Source organism: Pangasianodon hypophthalmus, chromosome 15, assembly GCF_027358585.1.
Source record: "Pangasianodon hypophthalmus isolate fPanHyp1 chromosome 15, fPanHyp1.pri, whole genome shotgun sequence".
Taxonomy (NCBI): domain Eukaryota; kingdom Metazoa; phylum Chordata; class Actinopteri; order Siluriformes; family Pangasiidae; genus Pangasianodon; species Pangasianodon hypophthalmus.
This window is the reverse complement of record NC_069724.1, coordinates 18575742-18592172: the sequence shown is the minus strand read 5'-3', so window position 1 is coordinate 18592172 and position 16431 is coordinate 18575742. Positions and strand designations below refer to the sequence as shown.

Genomic DNA, 16431 nt, shown 5'->3' with positions numbered 1-16431 from the left:
GACGGCATCACGAAGTGCTCGAATATTTCAGCCCATAACCTGGTTGCCTCTGCCAGGAGGTTCAGAGCTTTCAACAAGATGATGCCAAACACACTTCCAAATCTACAAAGAAATGAGCAAAGAAAAACACATTTTTGAATGTTTTGCAGTGACCATCTCAGTCTCTGGATATGAACCATACTGAACTTTACGCTAGCTTCAAATGTACTACACGGAAGAGTGAACCAAGATCCCTCTACAAGTATCTCCAACCTGGCTTGAAATAGATTTTTTTTTTTTTACAGCAGAATAATTGAGGAGTAGCAAGAAATAGCACTTGATTTTCTCTGTTCTCTCCTCTATTTATTCCCATTGAAAATCTAAAAACTGAGCACCGAAGTCATGTTTATATGAAGGTTTTACGCTTGTCTGCGCTTTTTAAAGATACTGAGCAGAACAGCCATCAATATTTAAACACAGAACCAGACACACTCAGAGATACTGTTTGGTCTTGATATGCATCTGGGTTTGAAATCATTGTTTGGGTGTCAACACTTCAACACACACACACACACACACACACACACACACACACACACACTTCTGAAGCGTGACAGAGACTTTTATAATCTTTCCTTTGGTTCTCCACTGTATTTATTTATTTATTTATTTATCTCATTATTTTACTAAAACAGAAAATAATAGTAGATTTTAGAAATAAAAAAAAACATTTTGCATGTAAAACTAACAATAAAACAGTAATTACTAGCAAATCGTCTAACTATCGGTCATGCTGCATGTGTAATTGCACAATAAAACTTTTTGGATTTATAGGATTTTATTTATTGTGTCTATCATCATTCCGTGTTTTTTAGTCCACCTGTACTCATTTAAATTTTAAATGATTTAAAGTGGTTATGAACAATCCAATCCTCATGGATTGCTGGATCAATGGATTTTTGTAGTGATGGCTGATTCTAACAAGATTGGAGTTTTAGTCCACTTTTTTTTTTTACTCACTTTGTGATTTAATGAAATCAGCTCCATGGATTTGAATCTGTCTCATTTGAGATTAGAGGATCATGTGTTATCCAGAAGTTTTTAACCACAGACTCATGCTAAGCTAGCTAGCTAACTTGACTAATCTTAGTGACAAACAAAATCACAGTTGTTTTGGCATATTTTGACAGGTTTTCTGCTGTTAAATAGATGAATGAAAAAATGGCAATATAAAATAAAGACTCACTTGGACCACAAAAAAAATGACTTCTTAGCAAGTGAAAAATGTGTTGAATATAGTCAGATTGATCTAGAATTTTCCGTTATAAGATTACGATACGATTATTAAACCTATTTCTAGACATTGTTACCAATTTCAAGCTTATTCTACTGACAGGTAATTTTGCTTAATTGAAGCATTTATTTGTAGAACGAAGCAAAATGATCTGCCAACACATCAAGAAAAATGAAGAATCTTCAAGATATTTCCACTTGCTAAGATGTAATTTTGTGCAGTGTGGGTTTATTTGGGTAAAATGTAAGCTAGTTTACCAGCAGTTAGCTAGCCAGATAGCTAATGCCAGTTATGGTAATGTATTTGGGATGGTGACTGTAAGGAGATATTCTCTATATGGATTTCTAATGGTCGAAAATGACATGTTTAGTTTGTTATTGCAGTGGTAGAGGAGGACTAAATAAGAAATCAGTGGTTAAATAATACCACTAAATTATGCGACACAAAAATGAAGCCCCCTTTCTTGTCTTATGTACAGAAAACACTCACACACACACACACACACACACACTTTTCATCTTACTCCCCACTGTTAATATATTCGTTCGTTTGATCTCCTAATGGGGTGTTTTGAACAAATTTTTGAAGTGTGGTGCATCACAATATAAGGTTTATAAGCTGGGCCATTTATGGAGGGCATCCCGCTGAGCTCTGTGCACACACACACACACACACACACACACACACACACACATACAGACACATACGAATTTGGGTCTGCTACTTCATGATAACATTAGGTTATTAGTGTTAGCTTGAAATGAATGTGTGCAGTGTGGTTTTATTCATAATGTGCATCAGGGTATGCGGGGTGTGTGTGTGTGTGTGTGTGTGTGCGTCTGTGTGTGTGTGGATGTGTGTGTGTGTGTGTGTGTGTGTGTGTGTGTGTAATGTATGTATAGTTTTACATGTGCATTGTTGCCCCCTCACTTTTTTTTCGGTCCCCAATCCTGAACTCACGTTACAATATCTGTGTGGAGTTTCTATTGTTTCTGTTTTCTGTGTCCATGTAGGTTTCCTCCTCATTCCTACCTCCCAAAAACATGCCAGTAGGTGGATCAGCTACTCGAAATTACTCTTAGTTGTGAATGAGTGTGCTTGTGTGTGTGTGTGTGTGATAGCATGTGAAATACTGGCATCTTTTACATGGTGTTATCTTACCTCGCACCGTGTTTCCAGGATGTCTCTGTAACTGGTATCTGTGTGTGTGTGTGTGTGGTGTTTGTGTAGTGTTTGTTTGCTGTTTATATCTGTTATTAATCTCTATATTTATGAGTCAAGCGTATGTATGTGTATAATGTGTGTAGTTTGTGTGGGTGGACCAGACAGATGGATTTGAGTTAGAAGTCCATTTCTCAGCATCTCTGGCAGTGACATCTTGTTTGTCTCAGTGTGTGTGTGTGTGTGTGTGTGTGTGTGTGTGTGCGTGATGTTATTATCGTCAGGCCGGACTGATGATCATATATCATTGCCACGGCAACCAGCGCTGATGTGACAGGGCAGGAGATTGAGCCTTTGCTGTTTGCAATTTTTGGATTTTCACCATACAGACAGACAGACACACAATCTTTCTTTTGGTTCCTACTACTTTGTTAGACTCAATCTAAAACACACAAACACACATACACACACACACAAACACCCATTCAATTAATGACATTGGCCTTTACTAATCAGACTATCAGACTTCATACAGCCAAATCTGTAAAAGTGTGAAATGAACATACTAAAAAGAGTTTTCACTGACAGTTTTGGTGTTCATCAGTGTCATCAGACCGTGTAAGTCTGAGCATAACATTTTTAACAAGCATGATTTGTATTGAAAGATGTTGCACATAAAAACAGCTTTGTCCGTTTCACATATGAAAATGTGCATGATTCACAATGTAAGGTAGTTCTATCTTCTAAGAAAAAAATGGTCACTAATGCCACAGATCCTTGGAAGAACAAGCAAAATACAGTATATGGCCAAAAGTATGTGGACACCGGACCATCATAACCATATATGGGTTTTCCCCAAACTGTTGCCACAAAGTTTAAAGCACACATTTTTCTAGAATAGCTTTGTAGCAATACAGTTTCCCTTCACTGGAACTAAGGGGCCCAAATCTGATCCACCATGACAATGCCCCTGTGCACAAAGCGAGGTCCATTAAGACATACTTGCCAAGGTTGGAGTGGATGAACTCGAGTGACCTCAACCCCACTAAACACCTTTAGGATGGATCAGATGCTGACTGCACCCCAGGCCTCCTCGCCTAACATCAGTGCCTGACCTCACTAATGCTCTTGTGGTTGAACGGGCAAATCCCCACATACTTATGTATCCCTTCACATACTTGGCCATATAGAGTATGCTGACAGTGATATTTTTAATTGAGTAATTTTTAATTGAAAACCATGTCACTATGGTGTGTTTTTAAATGGTCAGTCTGTTTTTAATGTTTAATTTTAAAAATGATGCAGGAAGACATTTTCGGCCCTAGTGTGCAAGTTGTTATAAAGTGTTACATGTTTGTAACGAATTTTCACTGTACATAATTTTCATGCCAGTTATGCAGCTTTTTTGGTTATCTCATTATCAGATCAGTTTCTTTTCTTTCCTCCTGACTTTCTATCTTACCTGTCCATCTGTTACTGATCTGCCTGTTACTCCTGTTACTTCTGCTTCAGGCTTTAACATGAGCAGACATTTACATTGGTTTCTCTTTTTAGAGACGCATAAGTTGATACATTTTTAATGCTTTCAAAAGCACTACTCCTACCTTGGAGCGAACCAGAGAAATATGATTTTGATGCTTCGGTGCAGGTTAGAAGAGAAGCACAGGAGGGTTTTTTTCATCTTTTATTGAGTTTTTATGCTCTAGGAAGGAGGAAGACAGGGTTCCAGGAGTAAGAAATTGTTCTATTTTGTAAGTATGTAAGTAAGTCTTTATTCACTGAGTTATTTTGCATTGGGTGAACTTTCACTCTGTTATAGTATTAGGAGTGTTTAAAGTGGGATTACATTCACAGTTGTAAGAGATGCAGATTAATTCTTGGCATTGGCATGCTTAGTGTTCTTGTTGCCTAAAGTACCTATTAAGCCCAATTCTTTGATTTTCTCAGATGAATGCAAACTATAGCAAGTTTCTATATTTTTCTATTTTTGTCAATTTTGGTGAGAGAGTTCATCTGTAATGAACGAGACTCAGGGATGTTGTGAGAATCCATTTGCATGAGGTTTACTAGAAGCCAGATCCACAATCCAATATCCACAATCGAAAGACAGGCCAAGGTTAAACACAGAGATCACAGTATTTCCAAAACCAAATGGCAGATTCAAAGAGTAAACAGGTGAACAGGCAGATGTCAGGCACAGTACTATACACAATTTCCAAGATAAAGGGCAATATGTAAGATGGGAGAACAAAGAAACATATGGTCATATACGGAAATCAGAATACAAACAATGGCTCAGATGATTGGCCAGGCTTCATGTTGTGTGACTATGAACATGTGCTATACAGTATATAGTTCATGACCCAGAAGTGTATGTGACCAACAAGTAAGAGTCCTGAAGTGTATATAGCTAATTTGTGCTATTTGAAACAGCAAGGCCAATCATTTTGTTTTTGCTGTACACTGAAGACATTTGGGTTTGAGATCAAAAAATGAATATGAGATGACAGAATTTCAGCTTTCATTTCCTGATATTTACATCTAGATGTGTTAAACAACTTAGAACATGCCACCATTTCTTTGAACTCACCCATTTTTCAAGTGATCAAAAATATTTAAACATGTGACTGACAGGGGTTTCTTGTTGCCCAGGCATGCCCTGATTGTTTAAACAATGAATAGCTCTGAATGTCTGCTCTTGGGTTGAGCTCTCGTTTTTGCCTATGAAGACTGCATTTATTGTTAAAAAGGATAAGCCAACATGAAGACCAGAGAGCTGTCTACAGGAGAAAAGCAAGCCATTTTGAAGCTGAGAAAAGAGAGAAAATCAATCCGATCCATTGCTCAAGCACTGGGCATAGCCAATACAATTTGAAATGTCCAAAAAAGAAAGAAACCACTGGTGTACTAACAATGAGACATCAAACAGGTCTGCCAAGGAACACAACAGCAGTTAATGAAAGAAACATTGTGGGAGCTGTGAAGAAAAACCCAAAATCAAAGCCATCACTCACATCACCACATCACCAACTACCTCCACAGGGCAGGGGTGCAGGTATCACAATCCACCGGTCGATGATGACTTTGAGAGCAGAAATATAGAGACCATACCACAAGATGCAAACCACTCATCAGCAGTAAGAATAAGATTAAGGCCAGATTGGAATTTGCAAAGAAATAGAGCTACAAATGTTCTGGAACCAAGATTAACCTCTACCAAAGTGATGGAAAGGCCAAAGTGTGGAGAAAGCATCTGCTCACGATCCAAAACGTATGAGCTCATCGGTCAAGCACGGTGGAGGTAGTGTCATGGCTTGGGCTTGCATGGCTGCTTCTGGAACAGGCTCACTAATCTTTATTGCTGATGGATCTCCTGATGGTAGCAGCAGAATGAATTCAGAAGTCTACAGAAACATTCTGTCTGCCAATTTACAGAGAAATGCATCCAATCTAATTGGATGGAATGTCATCATGCAGCAAGACAATGACTCAAAACACACTGCCAACACAGCAAAGGACTTCATCAAGGGAAAAAGTGGAAGGTTTTAGACTGGCCAAGTTAATCACCGACCTTAACCCAACTGAGCATGCAGTTCACCTCCTGAAGAGACTGAAGAGAGAAACCCCCCAAAACAAATAACAACTAAAAGAAACTGTGGTAAAAGCCTGGAAAAGCATCACAAAAGAAGAATGCACAAGTTTGGTGATGTCAGTGGGTCTCCAGCTTGATGCAGTTATTGCAAGCAAAGGATATCCAACCAAACATTATGTTTCATTTACTTTAAGACTATCTGTTCCAATACTTTTGCTCATATAAAATTTGGGTGGTCTACCAACAAGGGTGCCATGTTCTAAGTTGTTCAATACATCTAGATGTAACAACTGTGCTCAGTATATAGCAAAAACAATATAACTGGCTGTGCCGTTCTAATACTTTCAGAGGAGACTGTATTTATATAATTTTAATTGAATTAAAGTTTAAAGATGAGAAAAAACGAGAGATGAATAGAGCAGTAAAAGTGTTTCTAAAATAATACACAGTGTAAGTTGAGAGTGATGTGTTTTTCTCCTTACTAATGAAGCAGCAGTGAGCATTGGAGCAGCTACTTAAGCAATGTAATAGTAATGTTATGTGTCTGTTATGTTGCTCAAATGTTCATCCCCTCTGGAAATGAGGAAATGAAGTTATTCATTTCAATGTCACAGATCAGCTAAACAAAACAATTAGCTAATTTTCTCATGTCTCCAATGAGCACTATAGACTCATTCATCTTCAGAAAACACTGATAAGGTCCCCCCTCCCAAGAATGCATGCTGATGGGCCATTACCATAGGAAATGTGTAACAGGAATGATTATAATAACTTAATTTACATAACACTTTTCATACATTTGAAATGCAGCAAGTGCCTTATAGTATATGCAAAATTCAGGGTTAGACTTGATTTGTGGACAAATAAAACGGCTGTACAAATGCTGACAAGGCAGCAGGATTAGGGAATAAGGAAGTACGATTCTAAAATGAGGCATTTATTTATTCTAAGTAATCATTCGACTTGGTTGGACAGGGAAAAATGTTCATGGTGCTCTGTGGGTTTAACGAGTTGTATAGAAAGTTGAGAGAAGCTGTCCGTGCTTCTGAAATTCTGCGTCTAATCTCATTGAATGTCCCCAATCTCAGTGTCTAAAAGACTAATCAGAAGTGAAGGCAAGCAGAAGCCAATTAAAATTATGCAAATTGCATCATGGCTGACTGCGGACGACTTGCTTTCACTTCTTATCGCCAAAGTCAGCATTTTGGAGAGTGTACATGCTGCTCAGTGAGAATTTAAGCCATCCATTCTGCTCACAGAACTGTCATGATACCATTTATTTCATTCAAATGGTAACACAAATGGTACACTCCTAACACACAGTGTTAATTGCTGTCATTCCAGGAAATCGAGCCGGGCTTTCAGCTTCATCTGGAACCCTGCCTCGCTTCCTTCAGGAGCCTGATGACGCTTACATCGTCAAAAGCAATCCAATCAAGCTTCGGTGCCGAGCTAGACCTGCGCTGCAGATCTTCTTCAAGTGCAATGGGGAGTGGGTTCACCAGAACCAACACACATCCCTGGAACACATCGATCTGGGAACAGGTAAAAACACACACACACACACACACACACACACACACACAAATCAATAGATAGATATTCATATACAGTAGCGTAGAAACGTTTGAGTCTGCTACCAAGGACAATTATTATTTTATCTGTTAACAAACACTAATACTAGTTTAAAACTAAAACCAATTTTTTCAACCACGATTTTGTAATATCAGGCCAAAAAGTGTTTTTATTTACTTAAAACAATTGTGATGTAGTAAAAAGAGCAGTAATAGCATTCTATCTATAGATATATTTAATAGATGTATTTAATAATACATATATAATAGATATATTGCAATCTACAGATAGATTGCTGATAACTATGGAGATACAGCAGGGGAAGTAAGAACACAAGCAAGAGTTAGAACTCGAGGAAGAAGAACTGCTCCTTTTATTTCATGTTTACAAAGAGAAATAAGACGCAGGTGGTACGTGAGACCATTCAATAAATTGAGGGTTGAGGAGGGTTGAGAAGGTTAGCATGCTAGTAAAACCTATATGAGACGCTGACAGTGAATTTAAAACCATGCGTATGTATTTGTAATCCCTCTGATCAAGAGTTTGTACCAGTTCTTGAGAGCAGATGCTCAAAATCACCCGTCTTGGAATCAGTCCGGTTGGAAACGCCTCGTTTGTAATGACTAATCACAGGCTAGCATGTTTGTGGGTGAAGTTTGGGCCCAACATGGCGAGCGAGGCCTTCATTTTCTCTGCATTTACATCATATTGTTCATGGAAGAAAGCTGAACATCATCTCCCAATGAAGACTTTAGTTAATGACACTTTGTACTAGGAATGTACGTTACTATTTAAATGTATTATAAGCCATCATACTTTGTCAAAAGTAATCACCTTCCATATAAACACATTCAATTAGATTTCAGATTCATACAAAACAGCTAAAACATTGATTTGTTTCAGTTTTAAGTGACACACTCTTAAATATTAGCAATTGTATAAACTGTTGTATTACTTTTGGTTAACTATGTGTTAACTCTTGAATAATATCACTGGTGTAAAATGGTGTGTTACTTTTTGATAGCTATGAGTTTGAAGGCCATGAAAGCAATGGTGATGCAATCGTGAGAAATGTTATTCCTTTTACCTTCAATGTGCCAGACACCAATTGTTATTTTCAATTCACAACCCCTGAAAACAGCCCGCGGCTCTTCACTTCACACACTGGGTCCTTTTTTTTCCCTTTTATGAGGTTTATTTTATTTATTTCTTTACACTCACACTGTTTTGAATGAAAGAAACAGGGAGACAAAGCTGATATTTGAAGCTATTCAGCTACTGGGAATGGTATAATAGTGGACTGTGGTTTGTGATGATAGACGATGATAGCTTGTCCATGAATGATGGCTATTTAAATTCAAAATGCAAAAACTCACAGTTACAGAAACGGCAATCTGAAAAGTTTTCAGCCCATCATGTGGTCTCATTATAAGTGTGTCTTTCTTTGAGTAGGGCTTTTGGAAAAGGAAAAAAAATTATACATTTAAGCCAGTTAACACTTATTATCTAAGAATACTTTATTAAAACAGATAAATCCATTGACAAACATTTTGTTAGCTAAGAAATCTTTGTATGAATTTGAAATATGTGTTTATCATGTTAACACAATTTTCATTTATTTAAAAAAAAATGGAAAAAGGAAAAAGGAAAAAATATACTTCGGTTGGACTTACCTAAATATGGAGGTGGACTTACCACATCCCTAATAAAACTATTACCTTCAAGCATTATTCCGTGTGACCCAAAGATGGTGATTAGCCACTATTTGGTTCTCAGACAAATTTTAATTGGGCATTGTGGCAAATTCTTCTCTGTTGCATTCAGTGTAGTCTTAGCAATATTGAAAATTTTCTAATACTTTCTTTCGACATCCACATTTTCCCATTAAAGCCGATAAACCTTAGCTCTTTTGCTCTGTGTGTATGTGTGTGTGTGTGTGTGTGTGTTAGTAAGGTAAGCTAATCGACTGCAAATCTGCAACGTGCCATTGATTTATTCTGAGGTCCCACAGTGCAGGACAGATATACACCGATAGCATCTCCCCACCAGACAGGGCGATAAATCAAGCTCAGATAGCGGGACTGCCGTTGTCCTTGGGCTGCATGCACACGCTGTGCTTGATGATTTGCTCTGCTGTACTGTCATTATTTTTAAATTCTGACAATCTGATAATAGTGGTCAACATTATAGTGATGTATAGTAGGCTGTCCTGTAGCCTAAACAAGATATGGTAACACATACAGAAGTTGCAGCTTAAATGTGTGAGTTTAATTGTAGCAGGGAACAAGCATGGTGTTTTCATCTTTTATTTAAAATATACTTACAATTTTTTTGAGAAGGTTGTAAATACCCAAATACATAAATAAACACATTCATATACTTAATTATACTAAAGATATATAAATGTAAAATTTGTGTATTTATAAATACAATATATAAATTATATAAATAACATTTTAAAAAAGTTAGATAATTGTTAAATTCCATGTCTTGTATGTTTTGGTATATTAAAACCTATTACTATAATAATGCACTTAAGCTCAGTTAAGCAAAATTTACTTTTATCACTCAGCATTTTACTGTGGTATATTTTTTAAAAGTGAATTTTATAACACTTTATATAAATTATACATATGTTATAAATACGTATATATAAATTATACATATGTTTTGAAAATGCTCCTAGGATATATATTAAAACAATATTTAATTTTTAAAAACTTTACAGATTTACTCACTCAAATACTGACTTGATGAATGACAGAGAAGCAAATCTCGGAAATAATTCATTAACTCAAGGGGCGCAGATCACTGTAGGCAAAAACCAATATGCACTGCGAAATATATCCGTTTGATAATTTAATACTTTTCAGTGATTTGCCAGTGTGAAGCCCATCTGCACTAACTGATACTGATTCATTCACCTTCAGTTAAAAAGAGTGCAACATTCATGAAAAAAACATGACATGTCTTTTAATACATGCAAAATGATGTTTTCTCTTTGGGAATTTAGTTCCTTTAGAAGTGGAAGTGGAAGTAGAATGAAAGAAAAAAAATTAAAACAATACAATCTTTTAACAAATAAATTAAATGTTTAAAGAATTCTTTATTTAATATTTTGGTATTTAAAATAAATTACAAGAATAAATATAGGTACGCTATCATTTTAATAACAATATATTTGCTCTGTATTTTATACACAATATATTTTTAATATACTTAATGTTTAATTGTAATGCTGTTGTAATACTTCTAAAAGTTTAAAATTTAAGGTCTACCTGATTGTATTTAAAAAAAACTTTAATTTTAAGTTCAAGGTCACATACACAGTTAAAGTTAGGGTTTAATACTATTTTTGTATAATTAAAAGTTTCAGTCATTATTAAGCATCAATCATTACCATGAGTACAATAAAGTGGTGCATTTAGTGTGTAGTGAACTTTCTTTTCACCAAAGCTGAGTTTGTTTTAATATCTGCCAAATATATACAGAGCGGTATAACGAATTAGTTACTTAGTGTAGCTGACTAACGATTCTGCTACACATTGCTGACTAGCTGCTAACTCTTCTGCTTAGCATTGTTGACTAACTGTTCTGCTACACATTGCTGACTAGCTGTTCCATGTAGCATCGTTGAATAACAGTTCTGTTGCACATTGCTGACTAGCAGTTCTGTTACAAATTGCTGACTAACTGTTCCGCTAAGCATTGTTGACTAACAGTTCTGCCGTACACGTTGCTGACTAACTGTTCCGCTAAGCATTGTTGACTAACAGTTCTGCCGTACACATTGCTGAGTGACTGTTCTGCTTAGCATTGTTGACTAACAGTTCTGCTACACATTGCTGACTAGCTGTTCCATGTAGCATTGTTGACTAACAGTTCTGCTACACTTTGCTAATGGTTCCACTTATTGTTGACAAACACCTCTTACACTTTGCTGACTAAATGTTTCGCTTAGCATTATTGAGTAACACACATTGCTCAGTGACTGTTCTGCTTAGCATTGTTGACTATCAGTTCTGCTAAACATTGTTGAGTGACGGCTCTGCTTAGCATTGTTGACTATCAGTTCTGCTAAACATTGTTGAGTGACTGTTCTGCTTAGCATTGTTGACTAACCATTCTTCTTAGCACTTCTATCTAATAGTTCTTCTTAACATTGCTGTTCCACTTAGCATTGTTGACTAGCTGTACTGCTTAGCATTGTTAACTAGCTTCACTGCTTAGCATCTGTTCTGCTTGACATTGTTGACTAACTGTTCTGCTTAGCATTACTGACAAAAAGTTCTGCTTAGCATTGCTGACTACAGAAAAACTAAAAAGTACAATAAAAATATACAATACTCTGTCAACCAGGTTGAAACCTTACTACCTAAGTCAAAATGCTTTTCAAAATGGGTTCTATAAAAGCAGTCACTTCCTGCTTTCCACAACAACTTAAATGCCCATATTATTTTTAGAGCTGTAGATGAAACAATGTTTGTGAAAAAAAAAGAGCATGAACTGATGGCGCTGTTTCCAGGAACAAAAGCGTTTCGAACACTTTGGGAGAATTAAGGATTCATGCTATAAAATATGTATAAGGTCTCTTCTGACAGGTGAGTCGAAGACAGGAAGGCATTGTCTGGGTTCATAAAACGGTCAGGTATTTATATTTAATTTCAAATCCATTATGGCTTTTGGAAAACCATGGCAAGTGACGCATTTTTAAAAACATCTTTAGTTTAGAAGTTTAGAAAGTTACAGAAAAGACAAATAAATTGATATGAACTGGTTGATATGACAAATATGATTCCTAGGTTAATGTTTAGTTAGAGAAAAAAGGTCATGAAGAACATTTAATTCCCCTGCTGTGTATAGAGTATAAATGTGTATAAATGTCCCCACAAGGATAGGAATATCTGACAGTTACAGTTTTGACCTTCTGGGAACATCTGGCTAGTCCCCACAAGGAAAACTTTTTTTTTTTAAACAAAAAACTTTAGCCAAAAGGCTTCTTTTAGGTTACTGAGGTTAAGGTTAGGGTTATTTTAGGTTTAGCATAGAATTAATTATAGCTGTGTTAATAATTATGTCAATTGAACGTCCTCACAAGGGTAGTAAGACAGACATTTGTGTGTGTATGTGTGTATCTTGAGGAATTGTTGAACTTTTGATTCCCCTGCTAGCAAGAAAGACAGAGTGGACAAGAGATTTAAAGAGTTAGTGAAAAGAGGAATAAGCTTTAAAGTGAGATTTAAAGTGGATGAGGAAGGATTGAGGGATGAAAGAAGACAGATAGGACTTGAGGACTTGTGTACTTGCCGAGTAATAGCTGAGTAGAGAAAAGGAAAGGAGAGAGAGTGTGAGAGAGAGAGTGAGAGAGAGAGCGAGAGAGAGACTGTCTAAGGGACTAACATTTCCCTTAAGTACCATGCTGTGTGTCTGCGTGTTTGTATGTGTACATTCCAATCCGCCTGATGAATCAAGCTTGGTAATCCCTTTAAGTAAAGCTGCACATCCCTAAACAACACACACACACAAAAACATACATAAATTGTGTGCCAAATGGGTCTACAGACCTATAAATCCTCTTATCAGTTGAAATCTCTCTGCAGACCAGCATGATTTGTCATAGCTAATGCACAAACACAGACACACGATGCAAGAAAGAGAGATTTTTTATCAGATCTATCATATATTAAGGTGACTTGTACCTTTAACATTTGCCTTTTTTTATTAAAATTAGATTTAATGGCGTGACCATACAAAGATACAGTATTGCTAATGCCCTTCAAGTCTACATCATAGAAGTAGACAGACTTAGAAAGGAACACTAAAAGAGGGAGATAGATGTGTCCTTGTATCTCGCTTGAGGCACTCTAAATAACGAGTGAAAGAGAACAGGACTAGACAAGTGACTTCATTGCACCCAAAAGTCAAGCTTATGGAATTGGGGGACTTTATGGGAAAATGACTTCACTGACCAAATTGTTCAGGTCTAGTTGACTAAAATCAACTAATCTACTGAAAAATCTAGACAAAAACTAACTATAACCAAAGGAGTAAAATATGACTCAAACTATTACGTACACTATATGACCAAACGTATATGGACACCTTAACCAGAACACCCATATGTGTTTCTTACCCAAACTGTTGGTACAAACTTGGAAGCACACAATTGTCTAGAATAATAATATGTTATAATTAAACATGTTAATGTTTAACAGGAATTCCTATTATTCTGATCATTTAAAGCTACTCAAAGAAATTATCAGTCAATCTTTGTTTATTTTTTTTCCATGTAGCATTGAGTGCAGCATTTGCCAGAAATACAGTACACAGCTCTTTTCCTCTCATCTGTTTTATATCTAGAGTAATGTATTATGGTCATAAATGACATTGTATTACACCATGGCTAGTTATTCACAGCTTTTGCCAAATCAGTAGTATTGGCACTGATGGACAGACTCTGAGCCAAGGCATATTTATATCCAATTAGTCATGCTTTAGTTTTGCTTCATCTGCATTTGGGCCACAGGCACACCGTCTCTTTTTACACATTCTGAAATGATGATTTATATTGTTTGTTCAGAGTCACTCCAGCTCCACTGTTCTTTATCAGTGCAGCCAAATTTCCCCAACACTGAATGCTTGATTTGCATTTGATTTAAAGCTGGGACATGATGAAAAATTCACGATATTATAACCATATGACTCAATAAAAAGACTGGTAGTAAGCAATGTCTCATAACAGCACAGTAGCATTTTCCATTAAATAAGTGTAGGTGTGCAGTGATGTTTGTTCTAGGGTGGGAGTTCACAAGGGATTCGACTAGTCCTTTTGGGTGTTGGGGGCAGTAGTGTGTTGAGTAGTCTGACTGCCTCAGGGAAGAAGCTCATGCGAAGTCTGGTGGTGATGACAGATGACAGGAGGGTTCATGAGAGAGGAATGCTGGAGGCCTCATGAGAGAGGTATGCTAGAGGCCTTGCAGATGCAGTGTTTGTGGTCAGAGGAGTTGCTGCTGGGTAGAGAGACCCCAATGATCTACTCAGCTGTCCTTATGATCTGAGGTAGTGTAGTTCCCGTACCAGACCATGAGACAACTGGTCAGGACTATCTCTATGCTTCCCCTGTAAAAAGTGGTAATAATGAAAGGGAGGCGGTTTGCTCTCCTCAAGAAGTGAAGGCACTCCTGGGATTTCTTGGCTAGGCAGGTGCTGAGGATCCAGGTGAGGTCCTCTATGCTGTGCACACCTAGGACCTTTTCACTCTACCCACAATGGTGCCATTGATGCCATGACCAGTTACCAGGACTACATCTCCTGAAGTCTATCACTGAGTGATAGACTGTTGTCTCTGCACCAGTCTGTGAGCCCCACCTCTTCCCTGTATGCTGACTTTTCATTGTTGCTGTTGATGCCCACTACCATATTGTCATCAGCAACAACAATGACTCCTTGATGACTGTAGTGTCATCAGCAAACTTGTGGTTTGAGCACAATCATCAAACCACAGTATTGTAAACAGTAAACCTTATTACTTTTAGTAAAACAGTCAGCATTGTAAACAGAAGGGGACTGAGCACACAGCCCTGGGGAGTGCCATTTTTTTGGGGTGCTGCTGGAGGTGGTGTTGCTGATCCTGATGGACTCGGGTCTCCCAGTCAGAAAGTCCAGGATCCAGTTGCAGAGGAATGTGTTCAAACTCAGCAGGCTACTCAGCAGCTATTTCTATAACTCACAGTGGGATGATTGAATTGAATGCTGAACTAAACTCTATGAAGAGCATTCTCACACATAATTGTAGTTTTTGTCCAGGACAGATATAGCAGAGGATATGGTGTCTGCTGTTGGCCGGGTAGGTGGACTGAAGTGGATCCAGTGAGGTGGGAAGACTGCTCTTTATGTGTTTCTTGACTAGTCACTCAGAGCACTTCATGATGATTGGTGTGAGTGCTAGGAGCTGGTAGTCATTGAGGCAGGACGCAGATTATTTCTTTGGCACAGGGATGATAGTAGTCATCTTGAAGTACACAGGGACAACTGCTGGCTTAGTAAGAAATTGTTAGATATCTGTTAGAACATCTGCAAACCTATCAGCATAACCTAGCCATATAACACTATAGCAGTAGTTCAACAGTTAAACTGTGTGATTAGCTATTTTTCAAAGTAGACTTATTAGAGTATTGTATTTAGCCTGCATTATCAATTTAAAATTACAGTTTAAGTCTTTATTCTTAAATATTCTTTGACTGATAACTGATGATAATGTATGAAAAAAAAACACAATAGTTAATTGGCAAACAATTAAAGTTTCACACCAACGTTGACCACATGGGCCAGCTGTTTTTTCATCTGTGATCAAAAATGCACGGTAATAACTAATATACAGTATTCACAGTTTTAAGATTTGTATCTATACTGGCTATTTGGGACAAATAATTGAAGTTGTCCTGCTTATTGCCATTAATCCCATTTCATTAATAAATCTCAATTCTTCATATACATAGCTACAGTCTTTCAGCTCTGATATCTGAGCTGATATCTGATATTCAGCTCTGATATATACATAGCTACAGTCTTTCAGCTCCGATATTGAGTACAGAAAGCAGTTCTTTTGCCATGTTTGCGAATATGTTCATGTTCTTGACAATAAAAAGTCTCTCAGCTGTTGCACTGATTAATACCAGGTGCTGCAATGGGGACTTATTCCACTTTGGCTGCATTTGGTTAAGCTTTGTGTCAGGCTGCTTGCCAATATGGATGGATAGAAAGTGGGTTTTTTTCCCCTCTTTTTTTCTCAAGGCTTCTATACTGATACTATAGTGTTCATACTGTTGAT

The 16431-nt window shown here is 37.1% G+C and overlaps 1 protein-coding gene across 1 annotated transcript in view; it reads left to right on the top strand.

Annotated features, from left to right (window-relative positions):
* Positions 1-16431, top strand: part of unc5da (unc-5 netrin receptor Da) — a 181403-nt gene that overhangs the window by 116750 nt on the left and 48222 nt on the right. Inside the window, exon 2 of the mRNA XM_053240305.1 lies at positions 7371-7571. Within this exon, the coding sequence (XP_053096280.1) occupies positions 7371-7571 (201 nt within the window). The remainder of the gene's footprint in view (positions 1-7370; positions 7572-16431) is intronic.